Here is a 22,332-nt window from a genome sequence, read left to right on the forward strand (position 1 = left end):
CTTTGCAGGGAGGCAAATCCCTTTTGAATAATTTCCAAGTTGGGGGAACCCAGGAGGTCTCTTGCACTTTCTTTTGCCTATTTTCTCCTCTGAAATGGGGACTGTCCTACTAGCTCCTTTCAACGTTGCAGAGTCGCTGTAAAGTGCCAATTAGGCAGGAGACCCCTCTCTGCCCACAGCCCAGGCCGCCGGTGCTCACACGGCGTCTGGCCGCGCGGGGGCGCTCTGCTGCGCTCGGCCTGGCGCCGGCCCTCCCTGGGCTCTGGGAGACCCCACCGCGTGCTGGCGGTTCTCCCACCTTGCAAAGAGAAAACGAAGCTCGGCAAACTCCTCCTACAGTCGGAAAAATAAATCCACGGTTTCCCGCTGCGGGCGTTTGTTTGGACAGAGTCCAACCCACAGCGAACCCCCTCCAAGGCCCTCGGGGGTCCCACCCTGCTGTGCCGGCCAACTCTTGGGGAACAGCCCAGGAGGACAGGCAGCGCCCAGCCACGCTCGCAGTACTCTGGAATCTGGATCAGCTGGAGGGGCCTGAGCCTCGGCTATTGGACCACAAGCCCCCAACTCCACCTACCCTTCCCCATACGCTTGGGCAAGTCATATCACCGAGCCTCAGGTCCGAGCCTCAACTTACACATCCATAAAATGGGGGAAGTCCACAGTCCCTCCTTTGAAAAGACTCTGAGAAGGTTAAAGGACACATATCACTGTTGTCCAGGCCGGAGGCAGCCACCTACATCTCCCTGAGCCTCAGTTTCCCCAGTCATATAATGGGGATAAGAGTCCTTACCTCACAGTATCAATGTACAGATGAGAGGGCAGCAGCTACCTGGCACCCCTTGAGCTCTCAGTCAACAGAGCTATTGGGGTTATTAGGAAAGCTCAGCAGAGGGCACTGAGTCCACAGACCCAACCTGTACCCCAGAACCCGTTATCTTTTAGGGACCCAGGCCACCTGGTTTGGAAGCTGCTGGCTTAGAGCACAGCTGGTGCACCCTCTCGTTCCTGGCTGGAATGGGGGCTCAGTTGCGCAGCCCACAAGCATCTGGGGGGATGGGAGGGATGGGCAAGGAAGCAGCGGCCCCGCCCCCCCACCCCACCCCCGCTGGTCTTCAGGGCCCTCTCTGGTTGAGTCACCAGGCAAAAACACTCAGCTTTTTGACACCATCCAGAAAATGAAAATGTCCCAGGCGTCTAATCCTTCCCTTCCTTTTGGCAACTTAAACCGCCCTGAAACATAATCAAGGCATCGAAAACTGTGTGAACGTCCACGCTGGAGTGGCGGCCCACCTCAGGGACTTGGGGAGCAAGGCAACGCCTGGGGTCAGACTGGGCCTCACCAGGTACGGGGTGACCCCCGACCGCCACCAGCCCACATCACAATGTGCCTCCAAACCCCAACCTGAGGGGCACCCCGCGAACCCTGACTTCCTTCCCAATACCAGGGCGGCTGCTCACCCCCATCCCCCTAAAAATATTTGAAATGGTCTTTGACTGAAGTGAGATTAATCCTCAGTTCCCTGACAGTGTCCTTGGGCCTGTGTTTTTATAACCTCTCTTTCAAATGAGAACCATTTGTCGCAGAGAAGCCGGGGAAGCCCAGCCCCAATTGCTGGGCTAGACATCACCGGCACCTGATTGAATGTCAAGGACAGTGCGAGGGGCCAGGGCTGAGGTGAGGACAGGATGTAAGCAGCGATAACCTGTCCTTTGCTGGTGTCTCCCCAGTCCCCGGCTAGTGGCATAAGCTGAAGAACACTGGCTCCAACCTTGCCTTTCCCAAATACCAGTCATATACCCTGGAGCTGCTGATTTTGCCTCTCTGAGCCTTACTTTCCTCATCTGTAAAATGGGAGAAATGATGGCCCATCTCCCACGTGATGTGCCCAGCCCAGTGCCTGAAAGACAGTAGACCCTCCATGTTTAATGAGGCTTTTGAACACAGTCTTGACTCCCTTGAAACTCCTGGTGAAAAGGCACAGTCCCCCTGGTTGGGGCCTTCCAGATGGCTGCAAATATCCATCCTAAATGCGGCTCAAATCTCCCCCTTCCAGGCTCACCCCCAGGTGAGAGGGCACCCCTGCACAGAGTTGCTGGTGCTTTAATATGGAGAGGGCTGAACTGAGTTTATAGGCGCTAGAACGCAGTACCTTTAATTAACTCTGAACCCTCTGTCGGTGGCCTCCTACCTCTACTCAACACCCCCCCCCCCCCAACTCCAAGTCCTGTTTGAAGTTTGCAAACCTCCCCCCTTCCTGCCGTCCCTGCATGCTTGAACCAAATACAGACCCTTCAGGCTCAGCTGGGAGGGATTTATCGGAGACTTTCAATCATAGGCTCCTGGCTCAAACTTGTTGCTTCTCCAAAATCTCCCCACAAGTTTGATGCTTGTGGAACTGAGGCTTGAAGGAGGGACTCTGATGATCTCAGAACTCAGAATTGCACCTGGGCCTGACAGAGAATTCACAGCCCCTCACCGGGAGGACGGGAACACAGACAGCGAGAAAGATGCAGTTTCCTGAGAGGAGGTGGAGGTACTGGAATTCATTCACTTTTAAGGAGATGCTTAGAAAGAGTATCTCCACCTTCACCACCCCCTCCCCCAGCACTGACACGTTTGTGCAGGTGTCTGGATCTCTGTGGTGTGTAAGCCCCCTATTGGTCCTAGGGCTGGGGAAGTTTGGGACTGTGAGTTGAGAGTCCTGAATGGTGGAAATGGACACCAAAACCACGGAGATGGGCCATTTTTCTTAAGCCATGTGGCTCGCCTCCCCAAAGGCGTTGCCTTGGCAGTTTGCAGACAAGGAACCCACGCCCTTGCATGGGAGCCAAGCCAGGAAGGTCCTGGGACAGAGGCCCCATGTGCCGCTCATTATCCTCCCCCTCTGGGCAGGGCTGACGCGTTCCATTTCTCAGTGAGATCTCTGCAATGATGGATAAACCGTGGCCCCAACTGCTGGGGCCCTGGGGAGAAAAAACATCTTTTGCAGTTTTGCGTAAAGCCTCCCACTTCTTCCTTAATAAGTGCTGAAAGAGGCACAAACAGAAAGACCCCGGGCTTTCCATGACTAACAAGATGACCACATCAGGCAGCCGTGCCCTTGTCCCCGGAGTGAGGTGTCCAGTTCCCTCCCAGACCTCCACCAGCCGCGCTTTGAAGCCCAGGCGAGGCCGCCGCGGAGCTCGGAGCAGCCCAGGGGGAAAGGGCTGGGCTCCCCTGCTCGATGGGCGCAGATTGCCGGCGATAAAGAACCGCAGCTTCACCCAACGTGTACTGAATCGCTCTTTGCAAAAGCCCTTTCAGATGGTTTCACTTCTCTGCCGCGCTTTGTTGAAAGATGTAAAAATTTCAAACCACCGCAAAGTAAACATTTCAAAACTCGCTCTTTTCAGAATCCGTCCCATTTTCAAAAATCCCTTAAATTCCATCTCTCCACTCCCCCCCCCCCTTTCTTTTGCTCTCCTTGGACTCGAGTGTTTTTCATTAATTTAGAAGCAGTCCAGGTAAAGCTGGTGTTTTCGAGCCGTGTTTTACGGGCGGGAAGTAGCTTTGTTATTTAGGAGATGTATTAGATAAGTCGATGTCTTGTCAAAATCAAGCAGGTTTTCTTTATTAGGGTGAAATCGTAATGAACTCATCTGCTTCTAATATTTATAAAGAGAAGAGAGGCCATTAATTCTACTGCTTGTGAATAAAACCATCTGTGATTTCTTTCCATTTGATGGGCTTTGGTTTTAATATACATTTTTCACAAATAAGCGCAGAGATTTTTTGGTGAAAATGTCACTTTCAGGATCTCATAAAGAAAGAATGCAAAGGGAGGAAAACGAAATGTTTTGTTAGCTAAGTAATTTCTCACCTTGCAGAGTGGGGAACATTTGAGCCAACTTTAGCACATTAGGTGATAGAATCGCCCATTCAACGCTAATGCAATCCATGACATGTTACAAGGAGAACCACGTCCGTTTTGAAGTTTGTTTTCCTTCGGGAATTACACAGTTCGTTTAACCTAATCTGTCCTGACACTTGAATTATAATATTATGAGCTTCTTCAGGGAAGTAAAACAGTAGTTGCCTGCTTAAAAGCAAAGCAGAAGTTAATAAAGTGGGCAAAATGTCAAGGAAAGGGGGCTAATCGAATCATGGTGTCATTCTCTAGAGAAAATACAGTCAACTTGTATTTTTTTTTTCCAGTGGAAATCTTGGACGCCTAATGACATATTTCTGTCCGGGAAGAAATTTGAACTCTGAAACCGAACTTGATTAAACCCCAAACTGTACGACCTTGCCCACTGGGACCACTCGGGGACTTTGACTTCTGGGTGTCAGAGCTTAATTAAAATATTCATCCAGCTGCTCTCCCCTCGCCAAGGGGGCCCAGAGGAATTAAACCAATAAGCTTAATTCTATTAGTTCACCTGCCTGTGTACACAGAGATGCGGAAGACCATTTACCCGTTCAGAAAAAAAAATCATCAGACCCACCCTGTAAATTCAGTGTAAGGTCCCCCGAACAGAGTTCCACATGACACTCAGGGTCTCAACTCCCAACTCAACACACATAGCTATTTTTTTATCGTTTGTCCAAGAAAACGAAAATGCCAAGCAAGTCATTGTCAGGATTTAAGTTTGTCTGTTATGACTTCTATATCACTTATCATAACGTATAACATTTACCAAATTCTCTGTGCCACTATGCCTAGCCTTTCCCATTCACGTCTCAAGGAAATTGTCACTTCCACTCTATGAAGTAAACACCATTATAATCCCCCTTAACAGATGACAAAACTGAGGCTTCGCGAGGTGAAGTGACTTGAAGCCCAGAATTCTCGGACCAGAGTCTGAACTCTTCACCCCTAGTCATGAAGGCTTTCTTGGTATTTTGATCTTTGTTTGAAATTTTAATTAACTTATTTTATATCTGCCCTACACACAGAGAGTATAAAATCTAAAAGGCATAGAGGCGATAAAGGGAAAAGCCAGCCTTGCTCTCACCCTTCCTCGCCCCTACCCCCACCCCCGTTCCTCTTCCCAAAGCAGCCAATTTGGACAATTTCTAGTGTCTCTTTCCAGAGTCAGCCTTATACGGGCAAAATGTGTGTCTATTTCCTTTTTTAAAAACACACATGTGGCATAACAGGTACGCTATTCTGCAGCTTGCTTTTTTCAGTTCCTGATACATTTGGATCATTCTCTACTTCATTTATTTTAAGACTCCATGCTATTCCATTCAATAAATGTAGTAGACTGAACCATATGAGATTGTCAATATCCAATCACTTCTAACCAACCAACAAAAACGGCAACTTAACGTGCTTCTGCCTAATATGTTTTTTTACCCGATCTTCTGTAATGGACGTGTAGATGGTTTCCCACATTTGCACCTATAGACAGTGCTGTGTTGACTTTCCTTTCCCACACAGACAGGTGTTACCTATAGGACAGATTCCTAGAGGTGCCACTACCTATTATGTGGGTAAGTCACGTCTCTTCCCTTGGCCCAAAGTCCTGGATAATTTCTGAAACCCCTGGCAGGCTCTATTCTGCACATGGCAATCCCACATTTGTAATTCCACATCATAGCTAGAAACTACCCACCACCACCTCATGAACATAACTGCATCTCCGGCACAGGGTCCCCCAAATCACTGTGGAAACAAACACCAAGTCCCTCCCTGCTGGCTAGATTTGTCGGCCAGGGAATGAGACATTTCCCCGTGATCAATACAAATGGAATAAAACTCTATTCCAGACAGCAGCAGCAAGACTTGGCTTTTTAATAAGGAGACCTCCAGAGGATATTGCATTCCTATGACAACGGCCACCAGGCCTTGATTTGGAGTGTCAGAACCTGTTTAATGCTAAGGTCTGTGGCTGGGGCCCGGCTGAGTGCTGGGTGGGTGTCTCGGACTGGAACCAGGCTGCTGCTTAAAGGCTGCTACAGAAACCAGCCCGCTGCCGCGGCCCACCGTCTGGCCTCAGCCCCTGCGGGCCACCTGTTCCCAAAGGCAGCCGCCTTTGCCAGCTGGGCTTCGGTGGAGCCCCCGTGATCTGCAGCCACGGACCTGGTTATTTACGGCTTACCCATGGTCCCTGACGACCAGGCATCTCCGGGATGACGGCAATTCTCCTTAAACAGGACCAGGTACCTGGGCAGAGGTGGCAGCGAGCATGAGTGACCATACTGATAGCCTCTTTCCTTGTTATAAATTAATCTGATAACGGAGTGACTCAAAGGAAAACCCTGAGTTGGTTACTATTTGGAAAGACTTGAGAAGGGCCAGCTTCGAACTGTCCGAGACAAACTGGGAGGTTCTGAAAACACAATTCTTGCCCGAAGAACTTCGATGCCTCTGGGTTCTGTCTCTTGATTCTTCTGCCTCTTTTTAAATTATCTGCTGATATAGACCAGGGCTGAGAAAGACGGCAGAAACAGGAAAACAGCTGGCGTGTAAGGAGATGGGATCGGCAGTGATTTATTTGTAGGGATTTGATATTTTAAGTTATTGTTGTTGTTATGTGTGGGCAATAAATCATATTTTAAAGCATCTGTTAATAGAGTGTTTTATTCTTAAAAATAGTAACTCTTTTTTTTCTCTCTTTCAAGTGGATGGGTTGTTTCTTGAAGCTGAATCCTTGGGTTTTATTAAGAGATGTGACAATAAATAAGAATGTTCAATAAATTTTTCCACTGGGAAATTTCGCCACCCAATCTTATGCTCTAGAAAAGGTCTTGTCCTTTAAAAAGTTAGCAGGAGAAGAAAGGGAGCCTTAGATGTTATTGCTTAAAATCCTCTGTTTGAATATATGGAAATGTCTTTAGTCCTTTGGCTTTTTAACCACCGGATTCATGATTCGGAATTTTAAATACCATGATGGGCTTGCTCTCCGAGTTTCAAAAGGCAACTCTCAAAATTGCATCCACCAAAGCTCTTAAAACCAGGCACAGAGGTCCCCCAAGCAAGGTCTTGAGGGATGATTACAACATTCCTTTGTGTCACACAATAACACCCCGCTCGTGGGCACTCTCCAGCCCTCTGTTGAAAGTAACTGACTGGGCTGCAGCTTAAAACTAATCTCGTCCTCAGCTCCCTGGCAAGAGGTCAGGAGGCGAGCCCTTCAGAATATGATCTCCGGCGAGATCTGAAGGGCTCCGAGAAGAATATAACACATCGGAAAGGGTGGGGGAATGGGGAGAGAGAGAGAGGGAAAGAAAGAAAAAGAACAAAAGCAAAATTAAATTTTTACAATTAAGCATATTCTTTTTTTTTTTCATTTAGTTAATTTCCAGCCGCTCACGTTTATTGCACATTAATTATGCATACAGCTTTTGTGCGACTTAAAAAGTGAAGAATGTGATTCTTATCCTTTCATAGAGGATCCGGCTGCCGCTGGAGGCCTCTCGGTGGCTGGAGAGGCTTCGGGTCAGAAGGGGAAGGAGCTGCCCCCCCTTCTGCCAACAGCCAGAGTGAGGAGGGGTAGGGATAGTCAGCTGCCCCCACCCCAGTGCTCTCGGATCCCCCCACTTCAACTTACTTAAAAGTGTTTCCTACGGCAGGGGTGGTGACTGAGGTCCCCAGAGGGTTGACAAGATGTGTTTCTGGGCCAAATCTAAGAAAAAAACCTCAAACTAGCCCCTGACCAACCCCCCTCAGCTTGCCTTGGCCAGTATCTGTGTTCAAACCCACTGGCCCAGGCCTGGGGGCTAAAGCAGAGTGTGAAAAGGCAACATACCCTGGGGGTGGGGGAGAGGTTGTAGGCACATTTCCTCCCTCCGACCACCCCCACCTCACCACCACCATATGCCAAAGGGAGCAGAGCAGGTAGAGACCAAAGTGGGAGCAGACTACTGGGTTGGGAGAGCCTCGCCCCAGTCCCACCCAACCCCAGCCCCAGCCTCAGACTCCTGTGCCCCACAATGGCCTCAGGAAGGTGTGGGCAGGTGGCCCTCTGCAAGCATGCTGTGTGACACCAGACCAGGGCCCGTCTCTCTGCCCTCCTCTCAGAACCTGCATGGAAATCCCTACATTTGGCCTGGACCTCAGGCTCTGCTCAGAGCTGGGCTCTCTGATCCACGGTAGCCGGCATTTCCTCCTCTGTCCTGAGACCAGGTGTCAGGTCACCTCACGGGGAGTGAACGCCCACCTGGAGCTGGCCACAGCAGGGCAGTCACTCTATTTCCTGCACAGGTCCTGAGCAAACAGATCCAGGACTCGAGCCTAGCGCCACCCTCACTGCTGAGCCATTTGGGTAACAAGGCTCCCTCTCTCTGATCCTAGATTCCCTATCTGAAAATGGGGATCAGAACGGGACGCAGGGGGTTGGGTAGAATATTACCTCCAAAGCACCAGACCTGGGTGGGCACCCAGGAAATGGGAGCTCACAACACCCCACAACAGTGGGCACAGAAACCCCACTTTACAGTTGAAGAAACTGAGGTTTTGGGAGTGAAGGCACCTTGCCCAGCCTATACATGGCAGGGCCAGCTGTGTGACAGCTGACGGTGTCCTCCTGGGTCCCACCACCCTCAGCTCACCAGGAGCTGGAACCCAACCCCTTTTCTCCATCCACTGACCATGGAGATGAGGTAAGAGAAGAGGAAACTCATGCAATCGGCCCCTCTCTCCCTAGGATGGCTTTTGTGGTAGGTTTGCAGGAAGGGAGGCCTAACTCATGGGCTCTTGGTCCATTGGTCCCGGCTCCCTTAATTTGCAACCCAGGCTGACTTGGATATCAGCCTGGGGAACAAAGCCTGCAGGAGCAGTGCCCAGGGGCTCAGCAAGCCGGGGCCTGCACAGCCAGAGGCTCCCACCACAGCCAGCCATCCCAAGCTCTACAACCAGGGGCCCGAGGACAGGCGCCGGCATGCCAGCTAACCCCCTGACTGGACCGTGGGAGGGGGCTTTGGGCCTGGGCCCCCCTTTCTGTTTTGTTGTTATAATAAAAACTGCTCTCCCAATAGTCCTGCTGGGATAAACTGTAAAATATCTCTCCCTTCTCTTCTAGAATCCCCACCCCTTCTTACAGGGACTCTATGACGAACTTTAAAATAAAATTGTCATCATAAAGAAATCAACTGTGAATAATAAACAACATGTTTAACATTTATTACTCTGCCTTCTGACAAACCAAAATGTGAAAATATGCCAAAATTCAGGTTTCATAAAACAATTTTTCATCAAGTTCTTTCCTTTGACAAAATGCCTCCATTTATTTTCAGGCTGACGAGATTCACTTCAAATGCAGCAGCATTTCAGAAACGGGTCTTGGGTCTGATATTCCCAAGTATCGTTGGCTCTTAGATTTGCTCTGATTGACAATATTCTAGCTTTTCTAGAAAGCGCCAGTGAGCAGGCATGACACCTGGCAGTGGGGGCACCATCATTCTGAAATGGAACCTTGTCACGAGACCAGTCACAGGCACCAAAACCCCACTCGTAACACTTACCGTCTTAGCTACTTTACGTGTGCAGTTCAGTGGCGTGAAGTACATTCACCTTGTTGTGCAAACATCATCACCATCCATCTCCAGAACCCTTTCATTTTGCAAAACTAAAACTTCATGCCCATTGAACAACAACTCCTATCCCCATCCCCCGCCAGCAACTACTGTTATACTTTCTGTCTCTGTGAATCTGATTTCTCTTGGTACCTCATGTAAGTGACATGATGCAGGATTTGTCTTTTCGTATATGGCTTATTTCACTTAGCATATGTCTTCCAGGTCCATGCATGTTATAGTGGTGCCAGAATGTCCTTCCTTTTTAAGGCTGAATACTATTCCTTTGTACCAAACTCTACTTCTAGCATCACACAGAGGGTATGTGATCACATACTCAGATACACATCAAAATACTCCACCTTAACAGGGGGAAAGAAGGGGCTGCACAGTGCCTGAAGAGGCCCTATATGTCACCCTCATCCCAGCTCGGCTTCAATGGCCCCAAGGGGAGCTGGAGATTTGGGGGTACCCCAATCAGCCCAGGTCTCAAGCCTCTACTCTCCCCACATGCCCCTCTCCGCTGGGCAGGGGCAGAGTCAGAACAGACCCCTCTGGGCCCAGGAGCCTGAGGGAGGACCCAGGAAGGTGGGCTGTGGCCTGAGATCATTCAATCAACAAACACCTCTTGAGCACCTACTGTGCACCAGCGCTCAGCTGCCTCAGAACTCAGACTTTGCAAGCAGAGCGTCATTCCGTCCTCCTCCAGCTGCCCCCTACAGACACTGAAAAGAAAGGAAGCTTAAAACAGTAGTGCTCTGCTGTGACATGCCAGTATTTACGTCCTGAGCAATTATCAAAATCCCGCCCTCTAGAATTACTGTTAATTTTCTTCAAAGGGTAGTGGTGTTATGGTCATTGAGGAGGAGAATATCCTTATTCTTAGGAAATGCCCGCTGAAATATTTAGGGATGACAGCTGGACCGTACTTTTAGACTTACAGCAAAAAATACAGAGGTATAGATGAGTGTATACCTAGATAAAGCAAGTGTGGTAAAGCGTTTCCATGTGTGGAATCTACGACGTGGGGATGTGGGCATTCAGTATACTCTTCTTTCAACTCTTCTATGAGTTTGAATATTTTTGTAATGAAAAGTTGGGGGGGAAATCCTTCACTCTGAACGTGCCCCACCCTTTGTTGCTATTTCACGCTGTACAAATGTGCCCAGAGGTCCAAGGGGCACGTCAATGATAGGACAAGGGAAGGACATTCTGCCAGCTACACAAACAGGAATACTTGACTTTCCAGCTCCTAACGGGGGTGTCATGTGGCTCTGCCCACAAGTTTCTGGAAGAGCCAGTTCAGACGTGAGCGTGAAGGAGTGGGAATGCAACTGTTCTAACATCCAATGTCCTCGGGACCCCTAAGGCCCACAGGCAGAGCTGTCACCAGACATCAGTGTGAGGTCCTATCCTCAGCTCTCTTTCATGGCAGGGCCGCACTCTGGGGTGTCCCAATCAGCTGTGAAGCGTGTGGCATAGAATCCATTGCTAATCAGAATCAGAAACCCCTCCACAAGCGCAGGAACCACATCTATCTCACTCGTAGCTGTCTCTCTGACCGGCACCAGCCCAAGGCCTGGCACGAAGCAGGCATTTGATGGAATGAGTGAAAGCTTCTAATCGAGGTTCTCTTTTCACAAGTTAGGATAAAGGTAAGGTCCTTCCTCACAGCCAAGCTGACCACATTGATCAGGGGTGAATGGCCGGCAGTGATGTGGCCACTGGGCATACCAGCCGCCTGCCTTTCTGGGCAGCTGCGCAGAGGGTGAGCAGGCTGAACAGCCCCAGGGAACAGCCTACAGAGCAGACGGCTGGGATGGGGCAGGAGGAAGGCAGCTAGGGCCAGCAGATGGGGGTGGGGCAGGCAGGCCACCAGGCCAAGAACAAGACTGACCTGGTCAGAGCCAGGTGTCCAGGTGACCCTCTCCGAGGCAGCCTTTGAAACCAGGATCTCTCCCGTGTGAAGGCCCTGGGATGGGACAGCCTCTCGCTGGCAGCTCAGCGTCTGCCGACCAGAAAAAGGGGGCCTCCCCCTCTGACTAGGAGGAACCACCTGAGAGGGTGTTTTGTTTTAATCATCAAAGATCAAAGACAAGTCCCACTGGGCTGGGGATCCGCCAGGGGTCCCTGGAGGCCAGCAGGCAGCCAAGTATGGCTGCTGTAGGTTCCAGGCCCTTTCCTCTCCTGCCCCACAGTACCTGGCTCCATGCCCCTTCCCTCCCATAGCTGCTACCCAGGACAATCAGGACTTTGCATTTGGGGTACAAGGACCTCAGCACTGGGGTCGTGCTGACTTCCTGGCCGTGGCCTTACAGAAAGCCCAGACACGGGAAACAAGAAATGCGGGAGGGACTGTGCAGCTGAAAAACTGGTGTGTCTGGGGCTTTGAGGGCCAGCAGGCTCCAGCTCCTTCAGGAAGGCCAGTGGGTAAGTGCTGGGCTGTGGGGGGACAGATCCGGTCCCATCCTGCCTCTGACTGCTCGGCCACCTAACTCCCGGAGCCTCCATTCTCTCTTCTGTAAAAGGGGCACACTGCTGCTATTACACTTAATTGTCCTTGTCAAACACTGGGCTCAGGGCCTGGCAGAGAGTGAGTGCTCACTGGGCGGTCAGCATTGTCATCGTCACCACTGTCACAGGCCTCTGTGCGCTCGTGATGCCAGCCATACTGGGGCTGCTGAGGTGTGTTCTAGGTAATTCTGACACGGAACCGCGGACCCAGCGTGACTGACAGGTAGATCTAAACATGGAAGCCAGCAAAGTGCCTCCTCCTCCACTGCCTGTGGCCTGGGCCAGCATCCCCAATCCAGGGCCTCCATCTCCCTGCCCCCCAGGAGGTGGGATGGCCTGTGTCCCCCAAGGACAGAGGCCACTTTGGCCGCGCTCTGTTTACCATGAAAGAGCAAAACCACCGCAGGGTTCAAAAGGAAAAAAAGGAAAACCTGGTAACTCGTCCCAGACGGTCCGTCCGCTTTATCAAAGCTGACTTCAGGGAGCTGCGTTCCCACCAGGAGAGGCCACAGCCTCATTAGGGAGCTCTGGGAACGATGAAAACGCCTGGCCGCCATGCACATCCCCAGGACAATTAGGCCTTGTCCCTCTGCCTTCAAAGGCAATGTAGGTGTGTGTGTGTGTGTGTGTGTGTGTGTGTGTGTGTGTGTGTGTCTGAGAGCCCCTATGCGAGTCTCTTCTTTCTTTTTGTCTTTTTGTGTTTCTTTTTGGCTCTTTGTTTTCCTATCCTCTCTCTCTCCACCTATCCTTTCACCCCTCTCAGCACCGAGCTACTCTGCATCTCTCTAATGAGCCATCTCCTGCCTGCCGGGTACCCACAGATGTCCCAGACCAGACAACTCCCCCCCCTCCACCCGCTGCTCAGGAGACCCTGCCTTCATGTCCTTGGACCAGGATCTAAGACGTTGCCCCCTGGGCACCCAGCTTGGCCAAAAGATGGGACCGGTGCAATGACCGTGGCCAAGTTTTTCGGAACTGCAGTTCTCCCATCATGACTACAGAATGCAAACTATTCCCCCAGAGCAAACGCTGACTCCGGTTTCCGGATGCCTCACTCGGATGCCGCTGCAGTCTAAGCCCAGACCTTCTCCAAATCCCAGCGAGCACCGCCCCTTCCCCATGGAATGTTTCTTACCCATGTCAGGAGGCATGAGCGGCAGCACATTCTTCTGCACCCCTACGTGCTTTGAGAGGCACCCTGCTGTCCGGAGACAGGGACACATTTGGGGAGTGCCACCCAAAATGGATCTACGCCCCACACACAACACAGGCCTGCCCAGTCCCGCCAACGCTGCCACCCGCCGCACAGACCCCTGGCACCATGGACATTTCCTGTAACCGACAACACCACTTCTGAGACACAGATTCTGACATCAGGCCATTATTTGAGGGGACCAGCATGTTGCTTTAAGTGAGAAGGCAAATTCTAGATACTTCTTTTTGTCATAACACCAGAAGAAGCAGGCACAATATTTGCAAAATTAAAAACAGCCTGGGTCTCAGCTCCTGGCTGATGGCACTCGGGTATTAATCCATTAAAGCAATCAAAAGAGCTTAAATAAAGTCTGAAGCCTGCAATATACATGTCCATGAACAAGCGGTAAAACTTCCTGAAAAGGTGATTTCAAAGCCATATTGCCCACGCTTGGCAAATTGCATATTTAATTATTTTGTCAGTCCCTCTTTCTCCTCTAATCTTTGGGGAAAATGCCTTTGGACATACGAAACCAGTTAGGATAATTAAGGTATGATGGAATTAGGTGTCGGTTGATTTTTCAGAAAGATGGCATCCTCTAACCTGGTATGAGATGTGTGCAGACCCCAAAAAGCAGTAACGTCTGTAATGTCTGCCTTTCTATAGAAAGATCAAAGGTCTTTTGCCCCTTTCAAGATGTTTGTAGAATTTGTTTCCCAATTATCCCACATTTGCGCACTGGGACATCCTAGTTAACTCTTTGATGGCACCTCGGGAATTGGGCCGTAATTGATATCAAGCCGCACCTCCCAGCTCCAGGCTCGGGGCCAAGATTCCAATCTGGGGCCTATGCTCCTAGAGGGGAAAAGATGGATGGGAGCTGGAAACGGGGTACAGGCTGAGGTTTGGGCCCCTCTTCGCTCAGTGACACAGGACTCACTCCCTCGTTCAAGCTTGGCTGAACGCTGGTAAACTCCTCTGCTGTCGTTCTGGTGTGAATTGGGGCTAGGATTTCATCTTTGAAAAATGTTGCCATCTGAAGAGCAGGGCCTGACTGCATTTAAATACCGTTCTAGAAAGGAAATGCATTGAATTTCCCCACATTGGAATTCTTTTCCCACATTGGAATATTTCTCCTAGTTCAGCAAAATGGAGAGAGAGAGAGAGAGAAGAGGAGAGAAAGAGAAAATGCCATCAAATATTTGGAAAGATTGAGAAAAAGCCGTCAAGATTTGAAGTCTTAATTATGGCATTTTGAAACTAACTGTGATTAGGATAGCATGCCAAGGTATAAAGTCAAATGCTAAAAATTTTTATCGAATATAAAGATTTTTCCTAGCATGCGTTTTACTTACTTTTTATCTGTTTCCCTTTTTCGTGTTCTGTCCATCTTTTTTTCCCTGACTGCTTAATAATTTGTCTATAACAACTGTGTCTTTGCTTAAGAGATGGAGAGGGAGAAAGAAACACAAAGCCCTGTCTAAGTCTCTGCATTTGCAAATGCAATGGCCCTTTGGGAAATAATTTTTTGGAAAAGCCCGCGACAATTTGAAAAATGAAATACCATTGATCCAGGGAATCATATTCCAGGAGTGCCCCAAGAACTTTTGCTGGCACTTTGTCTTTTTTTTTTCCCCCCGTGCATTTTACCCTTAAAAATCCACCTGTGTCCTAACAAGTTTTACGTAAAGCAGAAGCATCAGAGGAAAAAGTTCCCCTTATGGTATCGGCTGTTTTCGATATTCTTCCAAAGAAACCAAAGATCAGAGGCCGCCCGCAGGCACTGCCGTGTTCACTACAAACAAACTCAAAAATGCCTCATTTCCCTGATAAATAATTCCCATTGGGAGGGAACTTCCAAGCCCCCTCCAAAAATATATACTGAAATAAAAATAGCACAAGGAAATTCATTTTCTATCCTTTGCAACTGCAAAGGGTGATTACGGCATCTCTAGATGTGGAGAGCAATACCTCCAAACAGGGTTCCTCCTGCCAGAGAAAAGCCCGGGAGGTTCTATCTGGAAGGGAACAGGCACCCCCAACTGCCTGGGAAGGGGCCCTGGGTAGAGATGTCACAAATAAATGTACAGGATGTGCCATTCAATTGGAATTTCAGATAAACAACAATTTTTTTTTTTTTTAGTATAAGTATGCCCCAAATATTGTAGTTACATAGTTTCACTAAAACATGATTCTCAGTTATCTGATATTACAACAGAATGGAGCATCCTGTGTTTTATCCAACAGCCCTAGCCCTGGGTTCCGAAAAGGGTGGAGGAAGCTGAGCAGGGACGTCCTAGTATGTCCATCCAGAAGCAGAACCCAGTCCACCAAGAAAACAGTGCTGTGGGGTGGGGTGGGGTCTGAGGTCTGCAAGAAGGAAGAAGCCGCCCGGCCAGCTCCATGCCAGCCCTGAGCAGGGCTTTCCAGGGTCTCACCCACTCCTCCCTTCACCAGCCCCCCAGGGCCGTGATCCTGTCCCGTGATCTGAGGGCGGAAGCAGCAGCAGACTGGGTTACCAGCTAGGGCACCAGCTGAGCATGGACACCCAGACATTTTAGTTGGATTGTTTTAAAGCACCAAAGAATTCGTCTTGGGACTTTGCCCGCCTTCCTAACACTTACTTTGCAGTTTAGTGCTGTTTATTTTGATGAGGTGTGGGAGTGGGGGCATCGTGACATTTTAGGGGCTTTGGCCACTGATTTCTGGATTTGGCTGTCCCGCGCCTGCATGGGTCCAGACCCACGACCGCTCAGTGAGCTTGCAGAAGTGGCTTCAGGGGCTTCTGTCCAAGGCTTGAGACTTCAGACACCCAGCCTTGCGAGGGTAGTGGGGTCTCTGGTCCATGAGGCAGGGCCAGGTAGGTGAGGGCAGTGGGTTAATTCAAATCATGATCACAGAGGAGGAGGGCACAGTTGCTCAAGGCTAACTTTCCAAGTTCTCTCTCTCTCTCTCTCTGTGGCCCCCAGGCCCCATTAGTTGTCATCCTGCTTCTTATAGCTCCTAAGAGGTCAGTTCCCACACTCTTTCTGCCCCAAGCACTCCCTCAGCCAGTTCTTTCTCCTATCCCCCCTAATCCCTTCCTGCTGTAGAAGCCCTTCTGGTCCTGCTGGGCCTCCAGGGAGACAGAGAACAGCTGGCCAGCATCTGGTGCTCCCCATTAGCCAGGGCCCCTGCCCCCTGGGCCTTCCGCTCCCCGGGAGGAATAATCCCGCTTCCTCTAACCTTTCGGCTGGGTCCTGTGCTCCAGGGCTTTCATCATGTCCCTCAGGCCTCTGAAGCCACTCCAGGCTCCCTGGCCCTTCTATGGCTTCTGCTGGGCCGAGCCAGGCTGACCAGCAGGGGTGGGGGCAGGGGGTGAATGACCCCTGTCTCCTCCCAGCCAGAGATGTGGGGGGTGGGGACAGCCGGTCTAGGGAAGGAGGCAGATGTCAGGACCATGCCAGGTTCCCCATGGCCAGGTGAGCCTCAGCTTGTCGTCGGAAACCTGGGGACCCTATGCCTTCCCTCAAAGGTTTGGTAGGAGGATGCCAGGGGGTGATATGGGTAGAGCCCTCTGCTTCTGCTCCAGGCCACCCTGAACTCCCCTGCCTCCACTGGGTGACTTTGGGCCAGTAATCTCACCTCTTAAACCTGAGCTGACTCACCTATAAAGGGGTAGTTAGGAAGATTCCAGAGATTGACCCTAATGTGCTCGGCCCTGACCCAAAGTGAGAGTTCAGGAGTATTAGGACACCTATTATCACAGGTGCTGTTCACGATGACGGTGTCGTTATTTATCATCCCAGACATCCTGAAGGCTCAGCTGCATAGGCCCTGCTCCACCTCCCACCATGGCCTGGATTCTGGGCCTTCTGGATCCTGCCACAGCCCCAGGCCTGCAAACACAGTTGAGCTCCATTTTCATCCTCGGTGCTCCCAGAAAGATTTGGGGAACCCCCTCTTTCCAGGAGCCTCCCTGGCCCCAGTACAGTGTTTCTGCAGAACACGGGGTCACAGGAGGGGACTCCAGTGGTCCTCCCCTTTCTCTCCCTAGTTTGGGCGGCTTCCCTGGGGTGGAGTATGCGGGCCCCAAGCAGCCTGGCTGAGGCAGCAAGGTCCATGCAGCTGGACTCCAACGTGCAGCATTGACAGATCTGAACAAAAACCAAGTTCACCGAAGCTTCCAGTCACCTTATGGACCTCGGCTCATACACTTCACAGACTCACCACCATGGAAGTGTCCAGAAGCAGCATACTCTGTTTTTGATGGAGGACCACAGCACCCCAACCTCTAGTTCTCAGAGGCACCTTGTCCTGGAAGGGGCTTCAGAGCCATGTTTCCCTCCAGTCTCCTCCCACTGGGCCTCTGTGAACCCCCAGGAGCCTGGGGGTGCTCATCGAAAGCAGAGGTGGCATCGCCAGCTCCCCCTGCCACATGTCATGTTATCTGCAAACAGACACCCAGCACATACCTCACGATTAATTTCCACAACTTGGAAAGAATCCCGGAGACTAGAGAGATATTTATTAAATGCAAACTTCTAATTACTTTGCGGAATGCTGATGAAAACTGCTCCTTAAGTAATCTTTTTTTTTCTAGTGACTGAGCGCCAATGTATTTTTCTAGCAATTATTTTTAACATCCCGAAAATTGCCCTGAAGATATGCAAAACACATTTCCTATGACTCGCACTTAAGAGAGGCAAGCTCTCTTTCCCCTCCATCTCAGTTATTAAGAAAATGGGAAGTCAAATTTGTCGCTAATCACATTTCCACAGCAGATTCTAATGGGTGTGACTCCCCCACAGCGAACAAGGAGAGGAAACCAAGAAATACAGCAGAGAACACGCCTGCAACGCCTTTGTGTGTGTTTGCCATTCCCGCCAAGGTGTGTGGGTTCCAGGGCAGAATTTTCCTGGCTCGCCCACCCTGTCTGAGTGGGTCGCATAGAGCTGAGAGCTGTAAGAACTTACCTGCAGGCGTCCCGAGGGGCAGGCTGGTCTCCGGAGCTGACCGCGCCAGGCTGGGCCACAGAAGGTGGAGGTGCTGTGTGTGGAGGCCCTTTGTGGACAGGTGCACCGGCCCATCCCTCTCAGAGGCGCTACCTGCGGTTTACTGGACGTTTATTAGAAGCCCACGCAATATCATGAGGCACCTGCAGGCAATAAAACCCCTTACATGTGTGAGGCCTTGAGGAAATTAACGGCTCCTCCCTGGGGATGCATATTTTGTGAAGATGTTTATTACAGATGAAGTGCTCCCGGGGTGGAGCATTAACAAGTTGTAGAGTGATAAAAGGATTTTTATCCTTTTTCAGTGACAGAAGTAGGAAGAAGGCTTTAACGGAATCTATAAAAGGCCCACTTCCTAATGAATTTTCTTAACTCTTTATTAATAGGGTCAGCTGAGTGGGGTCAGGGGTCTTTGGACGGCTGGACCACGGGACAAGGGGGATGGAGCTGAATGGGGGGAGCAGGGGCTTGGATCCTGGACGGAGAACACACCAGAAGGGTCTGGGTTCAAATTCCAGGCCCGAAAGACCATTCGAGAGCTTGGGCATGTGGTGAATGCATTCTGCCCCAGGAAACTCATTTGCAGGCCCCTCCAGATGATGGGGTGAGTCAGGCCAAAAGGCAGGTTCCAAGCCGCTCTTTTTAACCCCCTGTTCCCCACTTCGGCCTGCAGGCCATTACCAAGATGAAAGCCCAGAAAATGCCTTTAGACCACGACTGCGGAATCTAATTGAATTATATGAACGCAGTTAAACGTCTGCTTCAGAGAGGCAGGGCTCACTTTCAAGACTGGATGCTTCAGGAGTTAATGGGCTATTTGAACAATATAGGCCAAGAGCCGAACACAGGTGGGCTGTGTTAATAACTTTATTTAGACCCGCTTTTTTTTTCCCTTTGAGGCACACAAGCCTTCCATTAATGCATTCATTAGAGTTTATGGCCGGGCTCTGGTTTTCTCCTAATGACACTGTCCAGACCCGGCTCCCTAGCTAATTGAGGCCAGCTGCCCGGCTGCTCCTCCCCGGCCTCGGGACCCAGTGTCACCAGGATTAGCTGCTGGGGCTGGAGCTGGACCTGAGCCTGGGCAGGGCTGGGTACAATAGCAGTTTGGGGTTGGGGACTCTGCTGCTCCACCCCAGTAGCTGCAGGAGAGGAGGGGTCAAGGGAGCCTGTGTCTTTGGACACCCCCAGCCCCACCCAGGCACAGTGAAGGAGCCCAGATGGGTGGGCTTCCATCCCCCGCCACCACCATGGTCATTACCTCCTCCACTCCTGCCCCCTGCTGGCCCTCCTCCCCACTGCAGTCACACGGAGGCCAATGTGATCCCATCAGGCCCTGCTGAACAGCCTGCCATCCTGTAGCTGCCCCCTGACTTCAGAAGAAAGTTCAGCCTCTGTCCTGTCGCCTCCAGCCTCCTCTGTCACGCTCATCTTCGTGCATCCTGGGTCTCTCCTCTGCTTGTTGTGGACCATCAGCCAGGAATGGCTCCTCCAACCCTCATAAACCGCCCCTTCTCCCCAACCTGCCAAATGCAGTTCAAATACAGCCTCCTCCAAGAAGCCTTCCTTTTCTGCCTGGGTCAGAACCCTATGAATGTGTATATGTTGTATCACTGGCCCCCTCACTCCACTCGACAATGACTACCTTGAAGGCAGGGTGCATGTTCATTACTATTATTAAAATAACTATAACACACCAGTGGTTCCCACTTGTCAAGCACTTACTGTATGCCAGGTGCTTTACAAGCATTAGCCACTAAATCTCCACAGCACCCCAGGACATATGTTTTATTGTCCCCATTTTACAGATGAGGAAACTGAGGCTCAAGGGCAGGAATACACATCTCTCCCACTTAACAGCTGGGTGACATCCCTGAGGACAGCATCTGCACCATGTGATGCTGGAATGAGTTCATACCAGCTCCCTAGAGGTGCCTGTTAAAGTTCAGGAGTTTACTTTGTGGGCTGGTTGTTAAAATAGCCATTGTGAAAAACGAAATTATATAAACTTACAATTAAATAAATAATTGTGGGGACAGAGCCCCAGAAAGTAGTTTACAGGCTCTCGGCCTCACGTGGAAAGGTGGTGGCTCAAGTGGTGGATGGCCGTCGGCTGTGGCTGATTGGCCATCGGCTGTTGCCGGTTAGCCGATTGGCCGCTAGTATAACTGCTGCGGCTACAGAGGAGAGCCGAGGATTGCCGAGGAGCGGAGGAGAGCGGAAGACAGTAGAGGAACAGAGTCGAGGAGAGTGGAGGAGAGTCGTCAGTCGGTTGGCGGAAAGGCGGACAGCAGGTCGCGTGTCTGGTGGGCCCAGCCTCCAGTGAGACTATAGTGGTATGACTCCCCTACCTATGGCTCCGTGGGTGTTCCTTTTTGGCCTCACCATATCCTGAGTTCTTGTGTGGGGAGTGGGAGCAGAGACCCCGCAGGCTGCCCCGCCTGAAAAATGGTGCAGCGAGCAGGGTCTCCCGCATGACAATGATATTCAACTTAACGGTAATAAATACTCCAAACTCATCAATTCTTATAAGTTTACATCATTTTACTATCACCAACACTCTTGAGGTCATCTGTGTCTACAGTACCTGAGTGGTGGAAATACTGTATGATGGTGTGCTGCTGTGCATTGCTTCCCAACTCCACATTCGGTGACATGTTGGCAGCTTGAAATCAACCATGACTGGAGTATTTATACCATGGAAATTGACAAACTACAAATCAGGGTTGGTTTGATTTTTCTCCAGAGAGCTGGTTATGAGGCCTGTGCCAGCACACCCTGAATTACAGAGAAGCATCAATAAAAATATCTACCTAGAGCTCTGAGCCCAGTGCCTAGTACATACTAAGCACTCAAAGTTGCTTTGAAGAAGATTATGAGTGAGGAGGATGGCTCCAGTGCCAACGATGTCATGTTCCCCATGCCCCCACCCCAACCTCGCTCTCCAGCCCAAGGCTCTCTCCTAAGCTCCAGGCCCATCTGGCCCCAGCTTCCTGAACACCTCCACTAGGATGCCCAACAGCCCCTTGAACTGACACCTTCAGAACAGAATCCCCCCTCTGGGACTCTCCAGCTCAGTGAATGGCATCTTCACCCCCAGAACCCTGGCCATCAGTCTTGCCTCCCACCCTCACAAGCAACCCTTCACCATATCTCTAGCCTGCACTGGGGTAACTCACCCTGGTTGATTTTCAGTCTCACCCCCTCCAGTCCAGAGCCCTCCCAATGGGCAGGACGACCATTCCAAGGCATAACTATGACCGTTCATCGCCCCCGCCTGCTTCCTGATCTCCAGGGGGAGGTCCAAGCTCCCTGCCCTTATCCGAGGCTCCCACCACCGCTGCTACTATTGGTTCCCAGACTCATCTCCCACCTTGGGAACACTCAGCACCCAGCAATGCCAAACTTCTTATATTTATTGAGTACATTCTTCTAGATGATGTTCTGAGTACTGAGGCTCTAAGGTGAACAAGGCAAAATCCCTGTTCTCCTGAAAATCCCATTCTAGCAGGCAAGAAATTTTAAAAAGTTAAAAGTCATTTATATATATATCATATAGCCTATTGTTTGACATATGCATAATATGTGTGCATGTATACATACGTATATGTATGTGTGTTCATTTCTATACATATGTAAGTATGTGTGTATAACAGATGGCTTTACTAGCATGGAGGAAACTAAAACAGGATGAAGACAGAGAGTAACTGAGAGGTGGTTGTTTTATTTAGGGGTCTAGGACAGTCTCACCAACTGGTGACATTTGGGCAGAGACCTGAAGAAAGTGAAGGTGTGAGTCTCTAGGCAGAGGGAAAAGCCAGTGTAAAGGTCATGGGGTGGGAATATTCGGGCTGTCCAAGGAACAGCAGTGGTTGGAACAGAGTGATCAATAAATTCAGAGAAATATGGGGACCAGGTCAGGCTGGGCCTTGTTCATGCCAAGGACTGTGGAATTTATCTGGAGTAAGCTAAGAAACTATTAGCAGGTTTTCAGCAGGGGATTGATGTGACGTGATATGAGGCAACTGCAATCTTCCTCAAAAGAGATGGAGGCTGTGCTGGTTCTTCCTTGGCTCACATATCCCTTTATCCTGGAGTGACCTGTCCCCACTTCTATCATGTTAGACTAC

At 50.4% G+C, this 22,332-nt stretch overlaps 1 protein-coding gene across 1 annotated transcript in view; it reads left to right on the forward strand.

Moving 5' to 3' along the window:
* The window catches only part of MVB12B (multivesicular body subunit 12B), a 183,106-nt gene extending 176,607 nt beyond the window's left edge, over positions 1 to 6,499 (forward strand). The window contains exon 10 of the mRNA XM_074331024.1: positions 4,196 to 6,499. Coding sequence (XP_074187125.1) covers positions 4,196 to 4,252 — 57 coding nt within the window. The 3' untranslated portion in view covers positions 4,253 to 6,499. The remainder of the gene's footprint in view (positions 1 to 4,195) is intronic.
* Positions 6,500 to 22,332: the final 15,833 nt, after the last annotated feature.

This window comes from Rhinolophus sinicus, linkage group LG04, assembly GCF_036562045.2.
Source record: "Rhinolophus sinicus isolate RSC01 linkage group LG04, ASM3656204v1, whole genome shotgun sequence".
Classification (NCBI taxonomy): domain Eukaryota; kingdom Metazoa; phylum Chordata; class Mammalia; order Chiroptera; family Rhinolophidae; genus Rhinolophus; species Rhinolophus sinicus.